The 26,055-nt window shown below is 37.3% G+C and overlaps 1 protein-coding gene across 1 annotated transcript; it reads right to left on the bottom strand.

Moving 5' to 3' along the window:
• Positions 1–416: 416 nt before the first annotated feature.
• On the bottom strand, positions 417–22,525 carry aadac (arylacetamide deacetylase). Its single transcript, XM_051128479.1, has 5 exons — positions 22,115–22,525; positions 16,168–16,396; positions 15,309–15,378; positions 3,512–3,683; positions 417–2,362 (listed from the first exon to the last, which is right to left on the bottom strand). The coding sequence occupies exons 1-5, from the start codon at positions 22,253–22,255 to the stop codon at positions 1,742–1,744; spliced, it is 1,233 nt and encodes a 410-aa protein (XP_050984436.1). The 5' UTR covers positions 22,256–22,525; the 3' UTR covers positions 417–1,741.
• Positions 22,526–26,055: the final 3,530 nt, after the last annotated feature.

Below are 26,055 nucleotides of genomic sequence, written 5' to 3' on the forward strand. Positions count from 1 at the left end.
TGTATATAGGCTTCAGACATGGGTCACGGAGATGGCGTTCCCGATAGCGACCCCTAGAGGACGCAGTTCGAGTTCCTCGAAAGGGAACTAAACAAAACACACAGAATAGTCCATAGCATGACAAGTGCCTCACATCAGTTTACAGACTTTCAATATCTACCTCTGGCCACAACTGAATTAAGTCCATGCATAGATAGTGTGTTGTTGTTTTGAGTGTGCCATGGTAAAATGTAATTTGTCTATTGCTTTTAAGTTGTTACTTAATTCTACATTTGATTTTAAAACACTTACAGTAAATTGTGTGTTTTCTGCCACAAACAGAGAGAACTGTGTTTTGTTTTCTTTCTGTTTATTTCATTGTTTTTCTAGCACTTTTCACAATACACATTTTCAAAGCAAAAGAAATTTGGATATGTTTGGATATTAAATCTATAAGGTTTTAAATTGTAATAATTTTGTGTAGTGACAAAACTATTTTTAGTAATTGGCAATGGTTTATTGGTACATTTAATTGACAGGGTTATATCAAATACTCTTAAGCAGGTTAACTAAAAAATGTAAAGTTAAAGTTATTCCATAATACCTAATACAACAAAAGACATAATACATAATACAAAAAAAATCTTTAGTCCTCTATTGTGCAAACCAAAAGGAACTGGAAAGGAACAACAACAACAACACCAAAAAACTCTGGGAGTGCAGTTCTCCTCTGGCTATACAGTCAAAGTATAAACTCATCAATTAAGTGAATGTGTTACTGTAAAGTTAGAGTAAGAGTATTGTTTTTTGCACACTTAGTTTACATAAATATAAGGCAATAAAAGGATGTTTTGAAATATAAAACAATAATAAAGAAATTAAAAATGCATTATTGCCTTTGCCTAAACAATTTTAAATCTGTCATTTTTGCTTTTGGCTGCACATCTATGGCTTGTTATATTTAGCTGGCTTTCAGACTGTGAGTCACTCTGTGACATACACTTGATGTTTTGGTTTCTTTTGGAATTATTTTAATTGGCCGAGAAGAATGTATGAAACTAAATGTCTATTGTTTCTCCTGAAACATAACTAAGTTTTAACTTCTTGTTTATAAACATATTGTATAAAAAAGCAGTTGATTCAGGGATATTGTGTGTTTGCCACCATGGTTCTGGAAAATGATTGCTCCATACCATTTTTACATCTTTCAGTGAGGCACTTTAATTTGTATAGGAAGAGCAAAAAGAACTGCTGCTTCAAGCCATGATGTCATCAAATTTTTCAGTTCTCAAAAGCAAATTACTTATAGTACCTACTGAAGACTTGATCTTACTTCAGTCATATCTTCTCACCATTTAAGATAAGAATTCAGTGAACCAGGAACTTCATCAGACAGTTTACTGCATATCAAACCAAACCTTTCAAAAAGTCAAGCAGTCAGTGACAATTGCAATAGACAGAAATAATAATAATCATAAAATAAAAATAAAACACTATTAATGTCATGTTAACACCTTCATTAGTAACATATACATAGTTAACAGATTGGACATAATACAGACCAGTGTTTCTTAAGACCAGATTTGGTCATAATAGGAATGTTTGTACCATAATGGATTAATACAATCAAAAGTGTGCCCTTTTTAAGATAAAAAGTGGTGCACTGTAAACAACAGAAAAAAAAAACAAATGAAATAAATAAGAAATATGAACCAGTCAACTAAAACCGATGTATAAAGCATTGCTGCATTCTACATTAATCTTATAGATTTTGCTTAAGCCATGATACAAAGTTGTCCACCATCCTGTGTCCAATATCAAAGTCTGTGGGCCACGTAATAAACATTAGTGCACCATGAAATCCACCGGGGTAATGTTCATGTGTGACATCAACTCCAGCGTTACGCAAACGTGTGACATACATCAAGCCGTCATCCCGCAGTACATCATACTCGCAGGTCAACACGTAGGCCTTAGGCAGTAAACGCAAGGTCGTGTCAGGCACCAGCAATGGCGAGGCTCGTGGGTCTGCAAGCAAGTGATGAGGACCAACAGGGTGCACCGAACTTTTTCCGGTGACCACAGGTGGGGCACTGTAATTGTATGTCTGGCGATACGAATCAGGTAAGTATGAACTCCAGTTGACAAACTTAAGCAAAGCAGCTGATTCATGGTTATTGTGTCTGTTCGCCATCATGGCTCTCAAAAATGACTTGTCGCTGGTGAAGTACTCGCTCCAAAACCTCACCATCAGTGTGCGGGGCAGTATAGGCATGTGCTGGTTCTGCTGGTAGGAGGGAGTGTTCAGATCCAAGGCTTGCAGGACAGGGTAGATTAGAGCTTGGGCCTTTAGCTGGATGGGCTGTTTTGGGTCCTTCTGCAACTGAGTATACATGAAAATCAATTAAACATATGAAGATTATCTATTAATAAACAAACTCACTAAAATATAGCAACTTCAGTTTCATTGTTGCCATTTTTGACCACTTTGAATTTAAACACTGCTGAAGAAAGTTTAAAATGTGAAACCTAACAGTAATTAATGTAAAAAGTTAAATACACTTCTCAAAAAACATTCACATGGGGTGTCATTGGCAGACCTGCCAATTCTGGTATTTTCTGGCAGATGCCATTTGAGCTGTTGTCCCTTTCATTTACACCAAAGCAGGAGCAACTGATTCACAATCACTTATGCTTCCTAACTGGACAGACTAGCATCAGAAATGACTGATGGAAACACCGAAATATCAGAAAAGTAGAACGTTTTTTCGTTCACTTGAGGTGGTTTTTGACTTGTGCAAAAAAAGTGATCATTTGAATAATGGGAGATGGAAATGCATCTGCTGAATTAATTCCTCTATGCTCATCAAAAAAATGATGGGATGGCATAATGTGACTAACCGGTGGACCGATCTTGTTGCACAGCATCTAAAATGTTGTTATAGTCATTCTTAAATGCCCAGGGGAAGTCTGCTGTCAAAGTATTTCTGTATAATTGCCTCCTAGAACTGACTTACATGACTGCATTCCCAAACAGCAGCATCCACCTCCAAAAGAAGTGACTGCATTTATTCTGTTTCGTCTGCATGCTCAGAGGCACAAGTAATTTATTATATATGAAAATTATTATATTCAGTGGCTTCTCCCACTTTTCTTAGTGATATTTAGTGCCGGTTTATCAGGAAGTGTCATTTTTGTTCTCTTTGGCTTGTTGGATGGAAACAGTGCTTATGCACACATTTTTATGTGATTTTTTGCGCATAAGTTAAATTCACAGCTTTGGATGGAAACCAGCTATTGATACCGGCTACTGATATCCCTGAAGTTTAAATGAATTGGTGTTATACTGTGATGATTAGGTGTGCACATAATGACAAAAACATAATGATGAAAACATATAGTTTACAGTAGGTAACCAAAAGTCCAAAGCCTAACACTTATAGTTGTTAAAATGCATTAATTATTTTAGAGTCCTGTTGTAAAAGTTGTAAGTCCTACTGCAGTCATTCATGCATAATTTTCCACATCTTACCTGCTGAGCCACTGCAGCTGCAAGGTTGCCTCCTGCACTGTCTCCAGACACAGCAATTCGTTCTGGATTGATATGGTAGCTCTTCAGAACATCAACATGAAGGAAGTACTTCACCACATGGTACACATCCTCAAATTGGGCAGGAAAATGATAAGCTGGGGCAAGACGATACCTGCACAAAGCAAATCGTGTTGGTATTATTCCTCTTAAGTCTTCAATTTTGTCTGAATAAAATCTATTGTTGTGAACAGCATTGTTGTCTACAGGTAGTCACGACAAACAGCGTGACTGCAAGTGTTGTTGCATTAACGTATTATTTAATTAATAGAAAGGACAAAAAACAGCATCATGTCTGAAATAGTCTGAACTTGTCTGTGGTTGTTGTTAGTTTGGTTGTTGATCGTGTGGAATTCTTGCCTCTTGCATCCTCTTGGTTACGTGTGTAACCTTGGTTGCCTTTATTTCATAACCGCAAGCCCTTTACAGCAACCACTACAGCAAAGAAACTAATCTGATTTATACCACCTTCTTGAGTGGTCAATGCAAATCGTCAACGCTCTCACAGGACAAATCCTGTGCTATTTCTTCAATGTCCCAAAGGGCGGAAAAGGCTATAATATCACTACTTGAGAGAGGAAAATAGTGGAATAGAGGAAGCAAGAAGACCTTTACCAACTGGAAAGCAAAACCCATACAGGAGGTGCTGAGAGATGTTAAGGCCACATACGCCTGAATTGTGGACGGGGCTATTACTAAGGAAAAATGCTCTTGTGTGGTTACCACATATGTGACCCTGGATGACCCTGGATCAAGGGTCATTTTTCAAAATTGAGATTTATACATCATATGGATGCTGAATAAATAAACTTTTCATTGATGTATAGTTTGTTAGGATAGGACAATATTTGGCCGAGATACAACTATTTAAATATAAGGAATCTGAGGGTGCAAAAAAATCTAAATATTGAGAAAATCACCTTTAAAGTTCTTCAAATAATGTTCTTTACAATGTATATTACTAATCAAAAATTAAGTTTTCATACATTTACAGTAGGAATTTTACAAAATATATTAATGGAACATGATCTTTACTTAATTTCCTAATGATTTTTGCCATAAAAGAAAAATCAATCATTTTGACCCATACAATGTATTTTTGGCTATTGCTACAAATAAACCCCAGCGACTTAAGACTGGTTTTGTGGTCCAGGGTCACATACAGTGGGTACGTAAAGTATTCAGACCCCCTTAAATTTTTCACTCTTTGTTATATTGCAGCAATTTGCTAAAATCATTTAAGTTCATTTTTTTTCCTCATGAATGTACACACAGCACCCCATATTGACAGAAAAACACAGAATTGTTGACATTTTTGCAGATTTATTAAAAAAGAAAAACTGAAATATCACATGGTCCTAAGTATTCAGACCCTTTGCTGCGACACTCATATATTTAACTCAGGTACTGTCCATTTCTTCTGATCATCCTTGAGATGGTTCTACACCTTCATTTGAGTCCAACTGTGTTTGATTATACTGACTGGACTTGATTAGGAAAGCCACACACCTGTCTATATAAGACCTTACAGTGCATGTCAGAGCAAATGAGAATCATGAGGTCAAAGGAACTGCCTGAAGAGCTCAGAGACAGAATTGTGGCAAGGCACAGATCTGGCCAAAGTTACAAAAAAATTTCTGCTGCACTTAAGGTTCCTAAGAGCACAGTGGCCTCCAAAATCCTTAAATGGAAGATGTTTGGGACGACCAGAACCCTTCCTAGAGCTGGCCGTCCAGCCAAACTGAGCTATCGGGGGAGAAGAGCCTTGGTGAGAGAGGTAAAGAAGAACCCAAAGATCACTGTGGCTGAGCTCCAGAGATGCAGTCGGGAGATGGGAGAAAGTTGTAGAAAGTCAACCATCACTGCAGCCCTCCACCAGTCGGGGCTTTATGGCAGAGTGGCCCGACGGAAGCCTCTCCTCAGTGCAAGACACATGAAAGCCCGCATGGAGTTTGCTAAAAAACACCTGAAGGACTCCAAGATGGTGAGAAATAAGATTCTCTGGTCTGATGAGACCAAGATAGAACTTTTTGGCCTTAATTTTAAGCGGTATGTGTGGAGAAAACCAGGCACTGCTCATCACCTGTCCAATACAGTCCCAACAGTGAAGCATGGTGGTGGCAGCATCATGCTGTGGGGGTGTTTTTCAGCTGCAGGGACAGGACGACTGGTTGCAATCGAGGGAAAGATGAATGCGGCCAAGTACAGGGATATCCTGGATGAAAACCTTCTCCAGAGTGCTCAGGACCTCAGACTGGGCCGAAGGTTTACCTTCCAACAAGACAATGAACCTAAGCACACAGCTAAAATAACGAAGGAGTGGCTTCACAACAACTCTGTGACTGTTCTTGAATGGCCCAGCCAGAGCCCTGACTTAAACCCAATTGAGCATCTCTGGAGAGACCTAAAAATGGCTGTCCACCAACGTTTACCATCCAACCTGACAGAACTGGAGAGGATCTGCAAGGAGGAATGGCAGAGGATCCCCAAATCCAGGTGTGAAAAACTTGTTGCATCTTTCCCAAAAAGACCCATGGCTGTATTAGATCAAAAGGGTGCTTCTACTAAATACTGAGCAAAGGGTGTGAATACTTAGGACCATGTGATATTTCAGTTTTTCTTTTTTAATAAATCTGCAAAAATGTCAACAATTCTGTGTTTTTCTGTCAATATAGGGTGCCGTATGTACATTAATCAGGAAAAAAAAAGAACTTAAATGATTTTAGCAAATGGTTGCAATGTAACAAAGAGTGAAAAATTTAAGGGGGTCTGAATACTTTCTGTACCCACTGTATATAGAACATATAACCTCCTAGTAGAGTTATCCATCAAATTTAAAATGGTCTCTTCAACCACAGATAAAAAACTAAAGAGCCATGTTCACTGGCCATGCCCAGAGTTTCCAGATGCTTGGTCAAGGATGTCACATTGTGCCCTACACCTGAGATAATAGATTAGCTCTGATTGGAATTCCAAAAGAGGCTCCTCCAGGAGAGATACCAGATTTAAGAACCAAACCTGAATGTTGCAAATAACGGAAGATGAATTCCATCTTCTCATACCCCTGCTAAGACTGATAGAATCTGTGCTGTGGTGAAAGAACCACATCATCACTGCCATGGTACCTTTGAGAGTGCTGGAAAGAGTTGGAGTGAGAACAGCTTGAAGAAACCGCAAGTCGTCAAGCGCAGTGGCTAATAAGGTGGCTGCTGACTGCTGTTTTGCTGCTCAGAACTTCTCAATGACAGCATTGAGCATGTCATCTAAAATCCCAGACTGAGAAATGGGTTCTTCCAGCAGAAAAGCCACCTTCTTTTTCTTGTTTTCTGTAAGGTTTGGCCACAAATGTCTGTCCATCCCAACCATACTTGTCATGGAGCTACCAATAGTATATACCAGGGGTGTCAAACTCCGTTCCTGAAGGCCTGCAGCCCTGCAGAGTTTAGTTCCAACCCTGCTCTAACACACAAACCATGCAGTTGTCAAACAAGTCTGAATGACTTGATTAGCTGGATCAGGTGTGTTTAATTAGGGTTGAACCTAAACTGTGCAGGGCTGCGGCCCTCCAGGAACTGAGTTTGACACCCCTGGTATATACCATGTTCTTAGGGACCTGAAATGCCAGGTCCATCACTCAACAGAGCTCTTTGACCACCACTGTGGTCAAACCAGCGCCCCCGTCATTGTCCTTTAAGACATCAGCTTGGTAGTTGTTCTTTCTGTTGCCAAAAATGGATACCCCACCATCAATGTTTACCTATTTCCCATCATTTAATGCATACAAGACATTTAGATCTGAATGTTTCTAAAACTAAGGACATTTTAACTGATATTAAGTGACAATGCTCTAATTGTCAAACTGTATAGCCATCACCATTTTTTTTTCTCTGGAAAGTGGCTTTAGAGTTTCACATTTTTGGATTCTTGATGACTGATTTAGATTTATACAGACCCTGTATTGAGACTATTCATACATTTTCACTGCTTTGTCCATCCCTAATTGAACACTTTAGCAAGGACTAATAGACACATTTACCATGCTCAACTCACTAGTCAAGTCTCACAGTGTTCGTTGGCAACAAATGGAGTTGAAGTTGATTTGGGTCCAAGTTAATTGATTTTCTGCATCCCTAGAAATTTGTTTGTATTTAATTTGTATTCAATATTTCTTCCAACATTAACTGGCCAAGTAATGTTGATGAACAAGTGTTTTGTGTGTCCTGTAGTTCACTATAATCTCTTTAATGTTTCTGACATTTGGACACCTGGCAGGCTGTGAAAGTGTTTGTAGTTTCACAGCAGCGGGCAGTCTGGCAGCAGAAAGCCAGACAGCCAAGTCTACTCACGATCTGTAAAGCAGATAAGTAGGGGCGCATCAGACTTTGGGTCTGAATGTTACTCACCAGACATCATTTCTTTTGACTTTTTATTATTGGTTCAGAATGTTTCTTTTGGCTTTTTCTTTCAATTTTATCTCATTTTCATGCTCAGTCGACACACTGTGTGTTCTCGTTTGTACTGTTATCCATGATATTATGGGATTCTGCTTTGGAATGCTGGACTGCTGGCAGATGCAGAGAGGGCTTAGCCTCACTGCAGTTCATTGTTGATGGTTATCAGATCACAGTGGTGTCATCAGCACATTTATTTATCCTATTCCTGCTGTGTTTGTATAACAGCAAATACGTGAGAACAGCGAGAACAGCATGGAGCCCCTGTTTGGTAAGAACAGAGCATCCACATGAAAATGTTACACACTTAAACAGAGTTTGGGCCAAGTGCATTATTCAGCTATTCAAGTGAACTATGGCAGGTACCCCTTACGAAAAAGAACTTTATTCAAGTGTGCTATTAGCATACTTCTTTTAAGCTAAAAATAGGAAAATATACTTTTAGTTTACTTTCTATATACTTCTCAGAAATGGGCTTTATGTACTTGTCAGAAATATACTTAAAATGACATTTAAGTATACTTGACAGATACTTAGAAAAAGTCTAAATATATCTGAGATATACTTGAGTGCCACAAGGATCTCTCTTAGGTCCTCTACTATTTTCAATACACATGCTGCCCCTTGGCAATATTATTAGAAAACACGGGATTAGTTTCCGTTGTTATGCTGATGATACTCAACTATATATCTCAACAAGACCAGATGAAACTTCTAAATTATCGAAGTTAACAGAGTGTGTTAAAAATATAAAAGATTGGATGACCTATAATTTTCTCCTATTAAATTCAGATAAGACAGAGATATTACTTATTGGACCAAAAACAATACACAATCTCTTGGCTTACAATCTACAACTAGACAGATGTACTGTTACTTCCACAACAGTCAAAAGCCTGGGTGTTATATTAGACAGCAACTTGTCTTTTGAAAATCATATTTCCCATGTTACAAAAACAGCATTCTTCCATCTTAGAAACATTGCCAAGCTATGAAACATGTGACCTGTTTCTGACGCAGAAAAGCTAATTCACACATTCATGACCTCTAGACTGGACTATTGTAATGCACTACTAGGTGTTTGTCCTGCATCTTCAATAAACAAGCTACAGATAGTCCAAAATGCAGCTGTTAGAGTCCTTACCAGGTCAAGAAAATATGATCATATTACCCCAATTTTACAGTGGCTACCTATTATGTTCCGCATCAGCTACAAAATATTACTTCTTACCTATAAGGCACTTAACGGTTTAGCTCCTGCGTACCTAACTAGTCTTCCACCACCCTACAATCCATCACGCTCCCTAAGGTCGCAAAACTCTGGTATGTTGGTAGTACCTAGGATAGCAAAGTCCACTAAAGGAGGTAGAGCTTTTTCACATTTGGCTCCCAAACTCTGGAACAGCCTTCCTGATAACGTTCGGGGTTCAGACACACTCTCTCTGTTTAAATCTAGATTAAAGACACATCTTTTTAGCCAAGCATTCAAATAATGCATCTTATAAACTTTTCCTGCAGTTATATCTGATCAAATGCTCATTATTAATCTTTTAGCTCTGGTTGAACAAATCTTTCTTTGCTTGCTTTGAACAGCAGCTACGCTAATTATGTTCCTATTTGTTCTCCGTTTCTGCCATGGGATTGACATCCCGTGGTAACTAGGAATTCACAAGCTCCAGTCTGGATCCAGAACACTTAAGAAGAGATGATGCCAACCCCTCAGAGGACTTCAGATGATACCAACCCTGAAACAACATACAGCACTACCGAATTCTGCTACTAATTTATAGTGTTTTTTTGTCTGTCTGATTACGTCATTAATTGATCTTTACCATACATCTCTGCCATATGTACATCAACTTGACATAGTCACAACTAGTAAACTACTATTAAATATATTGTAAAAACTTAATTTGGAGTAAAGTTGCTTTGCAACGATATGTATCGTAAAAAGCGCTATACAAATAAATTTGAATTTAACTGAATTGAATACTTGTGCTCCTAGAATATGTGTTTTCATTGTTATACAGTAGGGGGCGCTATTACAGATCTTCTGTACAGAATTTCCAAAACACACAAGTGAAGAAGAAACCTAAACATCATGCTTCAACATGTAATCTGACACGATCATCAGAGATAAAACAGCATCAAACTGTAACATTATGGAATAAAATGTCGACCAATGAAGAGGTAATAATGATTGTAATTTCAATTTCAGCTTTTTGTTCAAAATGTTTATTTCTTTGTTTTTTATTGATGAAACTTCATTTTCATCTTCCACATTCAAGTGTTTAAAAAACAATGCACGGAGCTAGAATAAAATGTTTTTGTTTACAAGTAGATACCTTGTTCTTTCTTTTGAAGTTTTGTATGTTCAGATATTCATATTTCAAAATATATACAAATTAATACCAGGGACATAGTAGTATACTTGAAGTATGATGTAAAGTTCACTTAAAGAAAACTTACAAGTATACTTGCAGTATAAAACTACTAAACTAGTAGTTTACTGAGACTATACTTCAAAGTGTACTAAAAATGCTACTACACGTATTTAATTAGTACACTATCAGTATACCTATAAGTTCACTTTTAGTGCAGTACAAGCTAAAAACTTTGATGTAAACTTGTTGTGTACTCAAAATGTACTACTGTCATACTTAAACTATACTTAAAAGTATACTTTTATATACTAGAAAGTGGGCCAATTTAGTCCCAAGGAGTACTGAAATAGTACACTTAGGAGTATACTTCTAGTATACTAATATTTGTATACTTTCTACATAAAGTATACTTAAATACTTGAACTTTACTTAAGTATACTTAATAAATGAGTGTGTAGAGCTGTGGAAATGTTGACTGAGTCTTGGAAATATGGAGGGGAAATCATAGGTGAAGGAAAGCTGTCAAACATAACAACCAATAAAACGCTGACTTACAAAACACTCACGACAGCAGTGTATCTGGAGACACACCCACAGTACACATACTGATCCCAATCAAACACACCTGATTCAACTCATCAGCTTGGTAGCAGACCTGAGCTGCGTTCGAAATCGCATACTCTCTTGAATAGGTATTTTTTTGAGTAAGTAATTAGTTCACGACCGCAAAAAAATATGTTCTATATGGTATGAATGTGTGCAGTATGAATGTAATCTGGACATACTACATTCACTCTGTTGTCACAGTTACGTGACCTACAAGCATCAGTCGTGTCACGTCATGCCATTCATAAATCCTCTCCCGTGGACTCATGGGATAGTAAAGTGTTCATCATATGCACACTACAGAACCATGCCAGAAGAAGTAGGTCATCTGGCTACTTTTTGTCTACTACATAGTCGGGAAGTATGCGATTTCAGATGCAGACTTTATGTATACTCCAAGACCTGAAATGCACCAGAATGTGTACTGTTGGTGTGGTTGTGGGAAATAATACTGAAATGTAGTGTACATCAAGACAAAAGAAATTGGAGCACTTGACTGTTTTAAAAAATATTCCCCTGTGACAACAAACCAGGGACACAATACTAAAAATCTTTCATGAAAAAACAGTTTTGATAAGCACTGCAGCTTCTGAGCTAATGGTAAACATCAGTTTAAAACACTTAAGCAGGGCAAAAAAAGGACAGTTTATTTTCTTATTTGAGTTTTACTTTATCTTTGTCTTCTACTTATCTGTACAAGCTACCACATTGTTGCTGTTGTATTTCAATATACTAGAGCTGTTTGAGACGCAAACATTGAAGAAAAAATACAGTAGACAAAATATGTCAACATAAACTTAAAACATGCTCATTCCTGTCCGCTCTGGCGAGAGTCCTGGACTGACACTGGTCTTATGCTCTACCTGTTTTTAATTATTTAGTATTCTGCAATCTTGTGTATCAGCCAGTGCATAACGAAAGAATCTGATATGTTAGTCTCCTCTGCAGCAAGTTTTCTTTTGGGGTCCCTATGAGGAAACAGCTCGTACATGTCCTGAGTATGTGCAACAGCTCTGACAACACTGTCATGTTTTTAGTATTTTTCACAACTGTATGGAGAACTTCCTGGTTCACCCTCATTGTCCACAACTGAGGTGCCCTTGAGCAAGACAATGAACCCCCATTTGCCCTACAGACCCCGCAGAAAACAGCTGCCCACTGCTCTGGTGTGTTTTCATGGTGTGTCTGTGTGTGCACATGGATGGGATAAATGCAGAGCACAAATTCCGAGTATGGGTCAGTATACTTGGCTACATATCACATCACTTTCATCTCTGCCTGGCTTTCACGTTTAGAATTGATTTTAGATGATTTTAATGGTACAATATGGAACAAAAGTGCATTTTAGCTAACAATTAGCATACCACTAGGCCACCAGTTATCACTATCAGTAAATATGGTGACAGGGTGTACGTTTCACTTTATCTATCGATTTATAGTTTAATACTTGAAGGGTGTGTCTTGCTGAAAAACACCTCAGAAAGCATGTCTATTGTGCTTTCTGCATATTACTGTAATTATCATAACTATTCATACTTTTTGTCACAACTTGCTTGACCTGAGTTATTAAATTATGCCACAATAATCACAAAAAACAAGACCTCTATTTGAGACATTTCTGAAGAGTTCTTAAGAAAAAAAAATTTGTAAGTCAAAAAAATTCGTAAAATCAAAATATTATGAAGTCTCAAGCAAATCAATATCAAAAAGGATAATAGAATAATCTAATATTCTGTGAACGGGTTTTGTGTTAAAGTGGTCATCGGATGCCCATTTTCCACAAGTTGATATGATTCTTTAGAGTCTTAATGAAAAGTCTATAATATACTTTGGTTAAAAAATCTCAATGGTTGTATAAAACAACACCTATTTTACCTTGCCAAAATCAGCTCTGCAAAATCAGAGATATTCTTGTCTAACTTACATCCCTGCTCCGGCATCAAAACAAAAGAGGGCGGACTGTTACAGCTGATCTGACGTAAGACGCTCATGTCAATCAACTATTGTGGGAGCGGCCTCTGTGGGTGTGACGCCACAACGACAGGCATCTGAGAATGGCTCAATTTGAAAAGGGGATATTATTTTTACAGATGAATTAAAAACCACTGCATGGATTTTTATCATTATAGGGTAGATTTGTACATACACTGCCAACACACATTAATGTTCAAACAACATGTAAAAGTGAACTTAGCATCTGATGACCCCTTTAAGACCTTTTATTTTGTGGTTGAACCATCAACCTCTGCTTTGAAGTACTACGAAGAGATTTTAGTTAACCCTTTAACTGTCACCGTCTCCTCTGTGGGGCGCATACGTTTACTTCACCATATTACAAATAAATCTAATCAAGACAAACTATACATCGTTGGAAAGGTCTAAGACTCCTAAATAGATATTTTACCATATTTCTATGTTAGAAATTATGTAGGAAAAGTAATAGATTAATATATGTCAAGAGTGCAACTTTGTTGCTTTTTTCCCTGTCTCAAAATTCATCCTTTGAAAGGCAAAAAATCAGACATTGCATTACTAGGAAAACGTACAAAATCATATCACAAAATGTTTTCATTCATGAATTATAAAAAATGTATTCTGGATAGTGCATTTTTATGTCTGCGTTCAAAAATTGGGAGACACAGTTAAAGAGTTAAAGCCAATAGGCTGCAGGATCTTATTTACTCCAGTATTTCTGACAAAAACTAAAGAGCTAAATTTGCTCCCATTATATCTGATTTTAATAAGTTTGGAATGCATAAGAAGGGTAAGAAAGTTTGATCCTACATTTCATTCTAATCTTGCTCTTCTCCATAATGCAAAACTGCAAAAGCTATTGATGTTGTTGCGCCATTTATTTGTCAGACTGGTGTAAAAAAGGGGTATCCAGATCATCTTGGATGTCTGTGAAGGGGAGTTATTATTATTCATTTTAGGCTTTGAAAGAAAAATTTAATTGGATCTTTTGAGTCTTCCTCTTTTCCTGTCTGCAACTGCATAATATTTTAAAAGCTCATTGAGTACCACTGGGAACCGTATTGGCTGTTTCACATGAAACAGATTCCTTCGCCAATCTGTCAGCTTTGTTCTCAACACTCCACTGGTATCTTTCTATATATGGTGTGGTCTTGTGAAGAAGTTATAATTTAACAGGAAATACAGAGGATTTGGAAGAAATCTCAAAAAGACTATCAACTAAAAGGACACATACTTCAAAGATCAGGCCTAGGGCTGTCTTCTTAGGATGAAACACTGAACACATTTGCTGGCCTTGATGAAAGTATCTGCTGAATTAATCAAAGCGATTTTAATCACCTGTTCTTTGGTAATGGGACAAAAAGAATTGCAGGAGAAAAAAGCACCCCTAAAACCAAACACCTACACTAGTCGGTCCTAAGATTATGGAGGCGTTTCAGAAAAGTGTAAGTGAAGGTGACGCGCACAGCCTGGTCATAATACATTACTGCACGTTCATAGCACATTTAGTCACAATGACATCTGAGATCCCTTTTCGGCTTCAAGAGAGCGGCAACACTCGCCTTCTGCTGCTGCCGCCAACTGGGCCCAGCTACAGGAACAGAAGGTGGGGTGAAGGATTCTCTCCGTGGCAAGGAATGTAGCGCTCAAGCACCTCTGACTTAATCTATACCTCGCTAAACTTCCAAACCACTGTCTCAACAGCAATGCCAAAAAGTCCGGAAGACGAAATCTTGGAGTCTAGGAGAAAAGATTTTTCCTTTTCTTCCAGCTCAGACAGGTTAAACCAGCTGCTCTCTGGCTGCCATGGTTGCTATGAAGTGACATCTTCGGCTTAAGCTGACAGGTTGTCAGTCAACATCCTTCAATAAATCAGTTTCTTTAACTGTCTGTTTTGAGCTATCTCAGACACACTATAGCACACACAGACAAACGGCTTCCTGAAGACATTTAAGTTGATTATGTATTCACTAGGCCCCCCTTATACAGCCAGTCAGGACACCTGTGATGTCACCTGACTGTAGTAGCCAATCAAGATGAGCATTTAGCAAATATGCTTGTGAGTAGTTTTGCCATAGTGTCAACATAATGACGCAGCTTTGAGTTCCAACTGATTTCAACTGAACTAAGGGAATTCAAAACTATTTTATTACAAATTGCATATGATACATATTAATGATCTGATAATTAATTTAATGGTTGTAACAGAAATTAAAAGCACAATTAACTAAAATCACATCAATCAATCAATCAATTGCCAGATCCTGTGTGACCTTGTTGAAGCAAGCAAGCATTTTTATTGAATGAACAACATTTGATACTTACTCTACAGACACGATAACTGCGTTGAGCTCTGTAACCATGTGCCTGGCTAGCAGATCATATGGGCCCATACCTGGTAAGAAGAAAAGATAAATACTTTTCAAATATACTTTCATTTGATTAAGCCTCTATTGATGAAAACAGACCTCGAGGATTAAAGCAAAATATGTTACAAGTACATCTTGCTTTAGTGTTAACAGTAAATTAAACATAATTACATGCAACTAACCCTAAATCAACCCCCCAAATCATAACCCTACAGTAAGTACATTAAGTTGTTTATTATTATTACTTATTACTTAAATGTATAATTTAATTGTATAAAACTGTTATTTTTTTGCAATACTTGACTTTCTTTTTTTTTATCATACAAATTTATACATTTTGTTTGTGTTACAAAGTCATGACTTCACATTTGAATACATTTTTTCATACTGGGCATACATTGCATATAGAAAGCGAACAGAGAATGCAGTCAGTGATTTCAGTCCATCTTTTGTTCTGCACTCCTGCAGAAACTCCCACTATAATCACTAAAGCGGACTATAATGCAGTATGCATCACTTACATAATTTCTGCACTTTGTTGTTTGGGATGAAAGGATAAACATGTTGTTTATGTCTTGAATTTGGGGTGCATTTTTGTTCATTTTAGTGGCCTTTTTGCCTCAATCCCTTGTTATTTTCCAAAAGCACTGACCTCATGCATGGCTTCTCCATTATCTTATTTGGATGGAAATCTGATGTAGTCATGGAGAACTAAAATCCCAGAGTACCTCAATCACATTCCACATACATTTACTTTATCACTTTGAATGTGGGGACACTCCATCATACGAAGGTGTGTGATTAAATGTACTCACGAGAGCTGCCGAGACACCATCCTCCTCCATGCAGGTAAATGATGGCTCTTCTTAGCTCTCCTGATTCTTCTTGCTGGGTTGGCTGATACACAATCACCTCTACCCCATCAAAATTCTCATCTGACACTTGGACCCTCTCATCTGACACAGGTACTACTCGCTCTGCAATGGTGATGAACATCATGACTTTCATGTAGTCCAACAGTCCCATCCGCTCACTTAGTTCTGCCTGTGAAAAGAAGAAGACATAAAACTACATTTAAACATAATTTTTTTGGGTTATTTTGTGCAAGAGCTTCCAGCGGAAGTCACACGGCACTTGCCTCTATTTTTTCAAAAAGGTTATGAACAGGGCAGACACGTGGTTGATCAGCTGAGATCATCTCACTAATAGCCAGAATCCCCTAATCTTTTGCTTCAGTGGACAACAGCACATTGTTAAGCCACTTGATGTTAAATGATGTTACTCCAGCATGTTCACAGTGTTCAAGTCAAGCCCTAAGTTACCAGTCCTAGTTTGCTAATAGCTTTTAATATTTTGCATATTATTTATTTAAATGGGACTCTCTTGACCATCGAGACCCCTAAATAATGGCCCAACAAACATGGCAGATGTGGGAGACCGGAAGTTGAGTAGACAGGCTTAGATAAAGGGGTTTGAGAGATAATGTCTGAAACGCTAAAAAATAAATAAATAAATGAATAAATAAATAACAATCTGCAACAATTGTCAACTTTTAGATTTATTGTTATGAATATGTATAAAGACCTTTTTAAATGCATCATTATAAAAATGAGGAGAGTTCTACACATGAAAGACTGAATGTAAATTAAACTGAACTGAAATGTGGTGTGTGTGTGTGTATATATATGTGCGTGTATACACACAGTGCACAGCATAAATGACGACCCCCTCTAAAATATAACAAATTCAGCAATTACTCTTTACTTAGTTGACATTTTAGGGATCTTTGGAGATAATGTTCCAACAAGCCTGCTTGATCAATTACCAAGGAACAATGTCATTATTCAGCAAAAATAAGATTTCCTTATCAAAGTGATAAAATGTGGTGTTGCAAAAATCAGTGCTCCCTTCTGAAAGTTAAAAAAAAAAAAAGTTTAGGTTTAAGGCTATTTTTGATCAACAGGTAAGTAAATTGAACCAAAATGTTTAAAGACAAGTAATTTCCTGACAATTAAAAGTTATATAGCCTACTGAATCATACTCTGATTTAATGCTGGCAACGGGAGAAAACTGCCAGGTGACTTATTTAAAAAAGGACAATGGCACAGGAGTAATACCAAATTATTGTTTTAAGTTGTTTTAAATGATTGTGTCAAAATTAGCAGAAGTAAAACTGATATTCAAAAACAATGGACTTGTGACAAGGCTCCTGAAATAATCAGGTCTTCACTTTAAGTTTTCATTTAGTAATGACTGAATTTTTGCTAGAAAAAGAGAAGAAATACCATGCAAGTGTCTCAGAGCCGACAAAAGCTATGCTTTGGTCTATGCTCACAGAGTCCGACGCAGTCTGCATAAGTGACATGCATGGTTGTTGTAACCACTAGAATTTAGAGGTCGACCGATATTGGATTTTACCAATACCGCTAACTAGGTTGGACCACACTGGCTGATACCGATTAATCGACCGATAGTTTTTAAAATGGATACTGAACGGAAAATAAATAGTGCTTTACTATTAAAAAATAAAAAAAGTAGCCTACTGAACCATACTTTGCAAATGAATAAAAATATTAGTATTAATTAGGGATGAAACGATACCACTTTTTTACAAACCGATACGATTACGAGTATTTTCATTTGTGTACTTGCCGATACCGAGTACGATACCGATACCTGATACTTAGATTTGGTTTCAATGAAAGTGCAGTTAATTTGGAGGGAGGTTTTATTTTTTGCCTAAAGTAAGGATGAATACAAAAATATTTAACAGAAGGCTGTTCCAAGCCAAAAATATACACATCTTTTTGGTTTTAACAAAAAAGGCAATGTCAACACTTTAGACAAAATGTAAAGATAACCAGATAAAGGAAATGAAAAGTGCTGCATAGTTAACACACCCAACTTAACAAAAAGGAAGCAGAACTATTACTCATTAGCATTCAGTTAAACAAAGCCTCAAAACAGCCTCCTGCTTTTAAGTACACAAACTTTCACTTAAACTATGTGGCACTATTCTGCTATTAAACAAATCAACACACTATATTGTTAAATGACCATTAATGTTGCAAGAATATGTATAATGGTGTTGGTGTTAACTTCATTTATCAAATAGATACAGTCAAACCAAAATTTATTCAGATACCTTTTCTCACATTATCAGACATTTTTCACATTATCATAAATTGTGTCCTGCACCCACTAGCAAAAAAATATATATATCAAAAATTAGGTGGTGTATATCTGGTGTCTGAATAATTTTTGGTTTGACTATATACCCCTTAGTTATTTTTATTTTTACACTTAATTATGCCCATTGTTTCATATTTACGAATTTGTTTTAATCCAAATGATGCATGTGCTAAGTGAGCGATCATCAATAAAGATCACGCAACAAAAGTGTGCGCTCTCTCTCTCTCTCTCTCTCTCTACCGTTAAATAACTTGTGCATTGATTTACTTACTTGTTTTTGACATATCCAACCGAACTACAAACGCTGCGCACTCAATCCACTCTGCGTGCTTTGCCTATCAGCTCGCGTGCACCCGCTATACAAGCGTTGATACTGAATGTTTAACATTACATTACTTGCATACATATACTTCGTAGACATCCTTAATCTCTAATGACTCCATTCTGCTGTCTGTTGTTCTGTTGTCGGTGTTTCTTTGCCTGAATACGCACTTGTCACATGCTGTGTGGTATCGGCATTTGGTATCAGGGCATTTTAACGAGTACGAGTACAGGAGCTCAGTATCGGGCCTGATAGTGATACCAGTATCGGTATCGGTGCATCCCTAAGCATGGATTTATGCCAATAACCGATAGCTCCGCCAATCAACTATCGGTGCCAGTTAATCGGCAAAACCGATACATCGGTCGGCCTCTACTAGAATTACCTACTGTAGCCAAAGCACAATAAACTCATTTAACCTCTTCCAAGGCCCATATTTACAAAGTATAGGCTTCTGGGAATCCATACTCTGGTCTCAAGAGACCAAACCAATCATTTTGAATCCAAAAGCATCCAAAATGTTCTGGTGTTGCTAGAAGAGGAGTACAGTGAGAAGTGTCTGGTTCCCAGTGATGTTCAGTGGTAGCGAAGTTCTTATATTGGGATGTATGTGTGCTGAAGGTGTGAGGGAGTTGTGCTTTATCAGTGCTGTCATGAATTCACCACTGTGTGATGTTATACAAAAAGTTGAAACAGAAGATGCTAACCTCTTTTCATTCCCTGCATTATTGGACATTTTTTCAGCATAACAATGAAGATATTCATTCTCTCAAGGTGCAAATCTTTCAGTGGACATGTATTTCACTCAATCTTAATGCTCTTGAGCAGCTGTGGGGGATTCTGTGTGGAGATAAGCTGAGCAAAACTCCCCATTAAAGACCAAGGCATTTAAGGAGGTCGTCCTCCAGGAGTTAAACAGGACAGATGTGTAAATTTGTCATGAACTTGTACACTCAGTGCCAAGAAATGCCAAAGCTAATTTACTTATTTTACAGAAAATATTGGCACATATTTTGTTGTTTTTATTACGTACACTGTAAAATCCAATAGTTTACCTTACTTAGATATAATTAGTTATCTTTACTTAGTTGCTATACTTACTAGGTTTTATTAAGTTACAGCTACTTTCAAGCGAGTAAAACAGTTTACTTACTACTTTGAGTGACGCTTACTTAAAATATTCAAGTAGCCACAAAGAAACCAATGACATTAATAAACCAGTGAGAGGCAGCAGTGCACTAATATGTTGCTAATTTGCAAAATAACAACAGAAGAAGAAGAAAAGCAATTTTTTTTTGAGGTGGCAATTGTTAATCTGCAGTTATTTTTCACTAGTTACATTCACTCATTTCCCAAAGTCATCTTGAATGTTGTTTCAGTACAACTATATATTTGAGAGAACATCACATAAACTGACTTCATAAATTGATGTTGATTTTCGTAAAATGTTGTTGGTGTGTCTTATTTTATTTATTTTTTATTATTATTATTATTATTTATTTTATTTTTTTTTTACTTACCATTATAGTGATTAATGTTCTGTTTGGTTGGGCACTTGGAACTTTGCTTTTCCTGTTATAATTTTCTTCCTATTGATTCAGCAATGCAACATGAAGTCATAATTTTTGATTTTAGAAGGTAACCTTCAAGTTCTGTTATTTCAATTAGCTAAATCTTTCTAATTCTTTAGCTAATGTATTTTTTATATTTATTAATGATCTTTTACAATTTTATTGTTCTTCATAAACACCTTGAGAAACTTTATTGGGTTGAAACAGTCCTTTAATATTTGTGATAATGTGCTCAAGTCACAAACTTCAACATTCAGCACGTGAATCACAACGATGGTAACAATTCAATTTTATTTATTTTTATTAATTGTGACAATAACCATTATATTATTTTATTTTCTCTTTTTGTTGTGTTACTGCTGACACAAGTCAGTAAATAAAATTAGCAAATAAAAACAACAACAGTAAAACAAAGCAATTGCATAATTTATTCATGCCGCAATGCACTCTGGGAGTCAGTGAGTAGCTATACTAAGTCAAGTGTAAGCCTAAAGTAAATGATCAAGTACCCCCTACAGTTCTTTTTTAGTTACTAGAGCTCCCGTGTAAGTAAACTATACTAACTAAGCATTTGTCACTACAACATACTATTCTTATTTCACTTTACTTAGTTTTTTAGGCAATCGGTTTGCATGCTTTTTTTAAGTAAGCCCAACTAATTAGATTTTACAGTGTACATGCTTAATACATTTCAATTTTGCTACATTTCAATTTTCACAGTTATATATATATATATATATACACACACACACACAAGGATGTTAACTGTGAAAAGATGATTGACAGGCCAGTTATGATGCAATTATGATGTGGTAGTATGCCCCAAAACCAATCTTCAGCTATATGCATTTAACAGTACTTTTTCTTCATAAAAAGAGTAGCCTACATAGTTTTGGGTCATAGATTAGCGGTTGAATTGTGATGTAGCATAAAACCTATACCCACACACTGTGCTGTGCTGTTACTCATGTTTAGGCATTTTTTCAGTATTTATTGTTTTCTTGTTTAAATTTTAAATCAAATGCTTCCTATTTGTTACACTTTTATGTTCAAAATGAAAGGTGGTGTCAGGGTGATGAGGAATGGTTGAAAAATCACCTCAACCCACCTAGTAGCTGTAACTAAAGTGACACTATTTTGAAACGTTAATAAGCAATAATAAATTAATAAGATGGACAAGATGTAGATTTCAAAACAGCTGTAATTTGGAGGAAACAGACAGTAGATGATTAAGCAAAACGTGTTTCCTATTTAAACACTCCCCCTTTTAAGGTGCATTTTATTCGTGCATTTCTTAATTGGCATTTCCTGCTATAATTTCCAGCTATTATTAGCCTCAAAGCTTACTATATAAGATACAGTGCTCGGATTATGAATTGACATAATCTGTAAACTGTAAATCTGCCTCACCGCTGGTGTGGTGTCAAGCCAAACAATCCAAACAAATAATCAAACACTTAACTGTCCCGACAAAAAGGCCACTACTGCGATAAACTGCGTAATCACACTCTTTGATCAACCCTGCCCAAAACAAGAACACGTTACAAGATAAATGGCCGTAACATTGCAAATGCGTGGGAATATACGCGTTAAACCGGTATTAAGCGTCAGACTGATGGCTGTCAATCTTACAGGCAATACGTTTTAAAATACTAATACAAATGCAAGCAAACTTACCAGCTGGCTTAAACTTTTGAAGAAAGAGTCAGTGAGCATTAGTTTCCATCTCTCCTCTATGTTATTCGGGATTGGTGAATAAACGTAATAAGCCGTTAACGCGCTCAAAAACACAAGCACAAACACTCCTTTAGACCTCATTATTTTGGTGCAGTTTTGGATCTCGCCTGTGTCTTCTGTTTCTTTTTATAGTCTGTTGTTTGTCTTTTCACAACAAAGTCTTCGGCAATTGAAGCCTCAGTCAGCTGCGTTTATTAGTCATTGAGTTCTCTCTGTGTTAAAGTGTAATCCAGGATTAATTTTGGACTGGAGCCAGCGAGATATGACAACACGTGTTAGTGTCATCTGATCGTGATACTGTACGCGTGCATGTGGAAAGCCGTGCGCTTCAGCGCGCGCTGCTCTTCGGCTCTGCACCGTGTCTTGTGCAAAGAATATATCAGTCCTAATGAAACGCAACTGGAGCTTCAGTGCATTACGCAGAGCTCCTCTCAAATTCCTCAGATAACCTTGTGGGTCATCGCACGATTTAGTGTGCCTCCCTATCTAATACTTGGGCTAAAAGTGTTGAACCGTTGAAAGATTACAGTTTTTTGCATTCTTCATGTGTTTTGAAATGTCTTCAAGTCTTTCAGCTGTTTATTTAGTTTCAGCAGCTGTTTATACATGCAAACTTTATGTGAAATAACCTTCTAAAAGTGGTTCCAAAGCTACAAATTGCACTGATAAGTTTATTGCGCTTCTTTAACCACTTACAGCACTTACAGTGTTTTTTTGTTTTGTTTTTAAGTAGTGAAGATTAGGCTTCAGAGGTGCACTGGGGAGATCGGGAAGTGATTCAACTCTGAGTTACCATATTTGAGAATGTGGCTAACACACACACACACACACACACATACACACATGGCCAGTTATGCTATTCAGTTGTTAGGCATGTTATATATATATAGAGAGATAGAGAGAGAGAGAGAGAGAGAGAGAGAGAGAGAGAGAGAGAGAGAGAGAGAGGCCTGTGTGGGTTTAAATCTTTTTTCTTCAGATTGTTTTCTATTTCAAATAGAATATGACTGAATTGTAAAAACACCTCTCAAATTCTTCAGATAACCTCATGGGTCATCTCACGATTTGATTGGCCTCCCTCCTCTACCGAGTTATTGGGAGAGGAGATATTATCAGCTCGCATTACTGTCTAAGGCAGTATTTACAGATATGAACGGGAAGAATGTGCAAGGCAGAATAAAAGATTCAGTCAGAAAATATCAAATACAGGCATACAGGGAGGATTTTTTATCTTTTCACATTTCTGAAACAGCAGTGCAACGTGACATTAAAATACACTAAAATAAACATTTGCTAAAATATTGATGTGCCACAGATGAAGACTCTGCACCCAAGGCCCAGTCTACTAACAGTGGGCATTCAGACACAAGGGGAGATGAGCTTTCATCCAGATATGATGTATTCGGTGGCATTAAATGGTAAGACAACCTCCTGAAAGAAGTAACACTAGTTTGATTTACAGAAGGAGTATTGCAGTATTTCCCTTAAACTTTAAATAATAATAATAATAAAAAGTTGGTGTGGTAAGCCCTATATGCCAGTCCATAGCTAGAAATGCATTTTAGTAATAGCTTTTCTAGAAGACTTCCAAAAGGAACCTTCAAAAGAGTTACTTTATATATATATTTTGATGGAACAGCTGCCATTCTTATTATCAGATCATCTAAATCAATCCTTAAATCACCACCCTTTACTTTAAAAAAAAAAAGAGTCAACTTAAAATAATTTGTTACCCCGCTGCCTTAAAATTTTAAGTTTATTCAACACAATTAAGTGTAGTCAACTTGAAATGTTAAGTTGTACTAAGTGACAACTTACATATTTGTGTTGACTAAACTTAAAAATTTTAAGCCAGCAAATTATTTTAAGTTGAAACCATATATATATATATATATATATATTTTTTTTTTTTTTTTTACATTGTTCAACAGGTTCCCGACAGGAGTGGTTGTGAGAAAGAGGAGGGATGTGGTAACAATCAGCTGCCAGGACTTCTTTTTACCTGGGCCAAACTCTCTTGACTCTGCCTGTTGTCACAACTTCCCTGTCACAGCAAGGATAGTGAGCCACTCAACTACTTACCTCCTCACCACTCATGGGACTGCACTATAGACCTGCTGTCCCCTTGACCTACAGACAAATCTTTCCACTTGCTTTGCCTGAGCGAGAGACCATGGAATAGTACATTGTGGAATCTCTCCAGCAGGGATACATCTGTCCATCTGCTTTCAGCTTTTAGTTTATTTTTTGTGGCCAAATAGGACAGTGGATTACATACATGATTATGCACACTCAATGACTCTCAGACTTTCCTGTATGGAGCTTCCATCAGGCTCAAGCTGAAGAGTGTGCATAATCTCATACAGATCCACAAGGGGGACGAGTGTAAGACCGCATTCACAACAACTACTGGCCATTCTGAGTACTGGGTGATGTTATATGAGCTAGCCGATGCTTCTTATGTCTTCCAAGACTTCATGAATGAAATCATCCTCCAGCAGTTAACAGCAGCTCTTTCTCAACCCAAGAAATAGAGTGTAAGCAGTAGTTCTGGGAAGGAAAACTCATATTCTGTTCATCATTCATTCATAAAATTCTACCCAATCACTGTGTGGCTTCAGTTTTAAAAGTCCATGACAGCCTATCGTTCATCACTGCACACATTATTGCCTCCCTGATAGAACTGCTTCTTCTACTAGCCTGCTGTTCACTTCCTGTGCTACAGTACATCATCTGATCAAATGGCATTCAGATGGACTTGGTGAAGACTGAGGCAGTCTATTTCTGGCCACAACCTTCCACAATAAAGGGGTTTCATCATTTCCTGGGATTCTCCAACTTATATTGCCAGTTTATTAGAAAGGTAATTTCAGTTCTTGCCTCTCTACCTTCTCCATGGCAAACACAAAACAATCTCCTGGTCGTCTGCCACCTAAAAAGTCTTTCAACTCCTTAAAGAGGTCTTCACTACTGCTCCAATCCTCCAGCATCCCTCACTTTTGTTGACCCAACACTACAACTCTCTTCATTCCTTCCCAAGTCCATAACCAGTACTAATGTCCTGAAACATTTACCACTTTGTGCAAGCATGCCCACAGTGTGCTATTGTACCATATTTATTTATTTTACAAAATCTGGAAAGTCCTCTTCAACCTCCTATGTGTGTCTGTAAGCCTCTTATTTGAGGATGCACAAAACCTTTTTCATCACCCTTCCACTGGTCTAACCTATCTAGTAATACAATTAACAATGTCTTTCATTCGTAATGTAGATTTCATGCATTGAGAAAGGTGTAGAACAACGTTTCTGCTGCTGCACCAAAAGGGTCCTTAGATTATGGCCTGCACAGCTGGGTCAGATCAGTCATCACAGGGTCTTCTGCAGACTGGCCGCATTAATGTGGAGCCGTGTGGATCAGGCAATATCTGCAGAGGCAGGGGTCTTTTGCTGTTTTTGCTGTGCTGTTTAATGAGCTGTGAGAATCCTTTGCAACTAGAGTGCAAGTTTTTCTCATCAGGTCAGGAACATAGTGTGTCTTTTACTGTCGCCTTCCTTGTCAAAGATTCTTTCCAAGGAATGTGTTTATCCCTTACCAGTGTGGAATCTGGTGCCTTTCTATTCCAATAACATGACTGACCTTCAGCCAAAAGACCTTCCAATGTTCCTCAAGATGTTCAGGACACAGTGCTCGCAGCTCTTTTTGACATTAAAAATTAAATCTGCAAAATAGATGCCACGGTGGCAGCTTTGGAGAAATCTGCTTCTTCTGGAAATCCCTCACCACTCTCTGAAGAACTTTCAGGTGACATGTCTCTGCATTATATGCACCATCAGTGGAACCTCATTAATTTCACCTGCAGCCGTGATCCCCGCAAACTTAT

This window comes from Labeo rohita, chromosome 15 (genome assembly GCF_022985175.1).
Source record: "Labeo rohita strain BAU-BD-2019 chromosome 15, IGBB_LRoh.1.0, whole genome shotgun sequence".
Classification (NCBI taxonomy): Eukaryota; Metazoa; Chordata; class Actinopteri; order Cypriniformes; family Cyprinidae; genus Labeo; species Labeo rohita.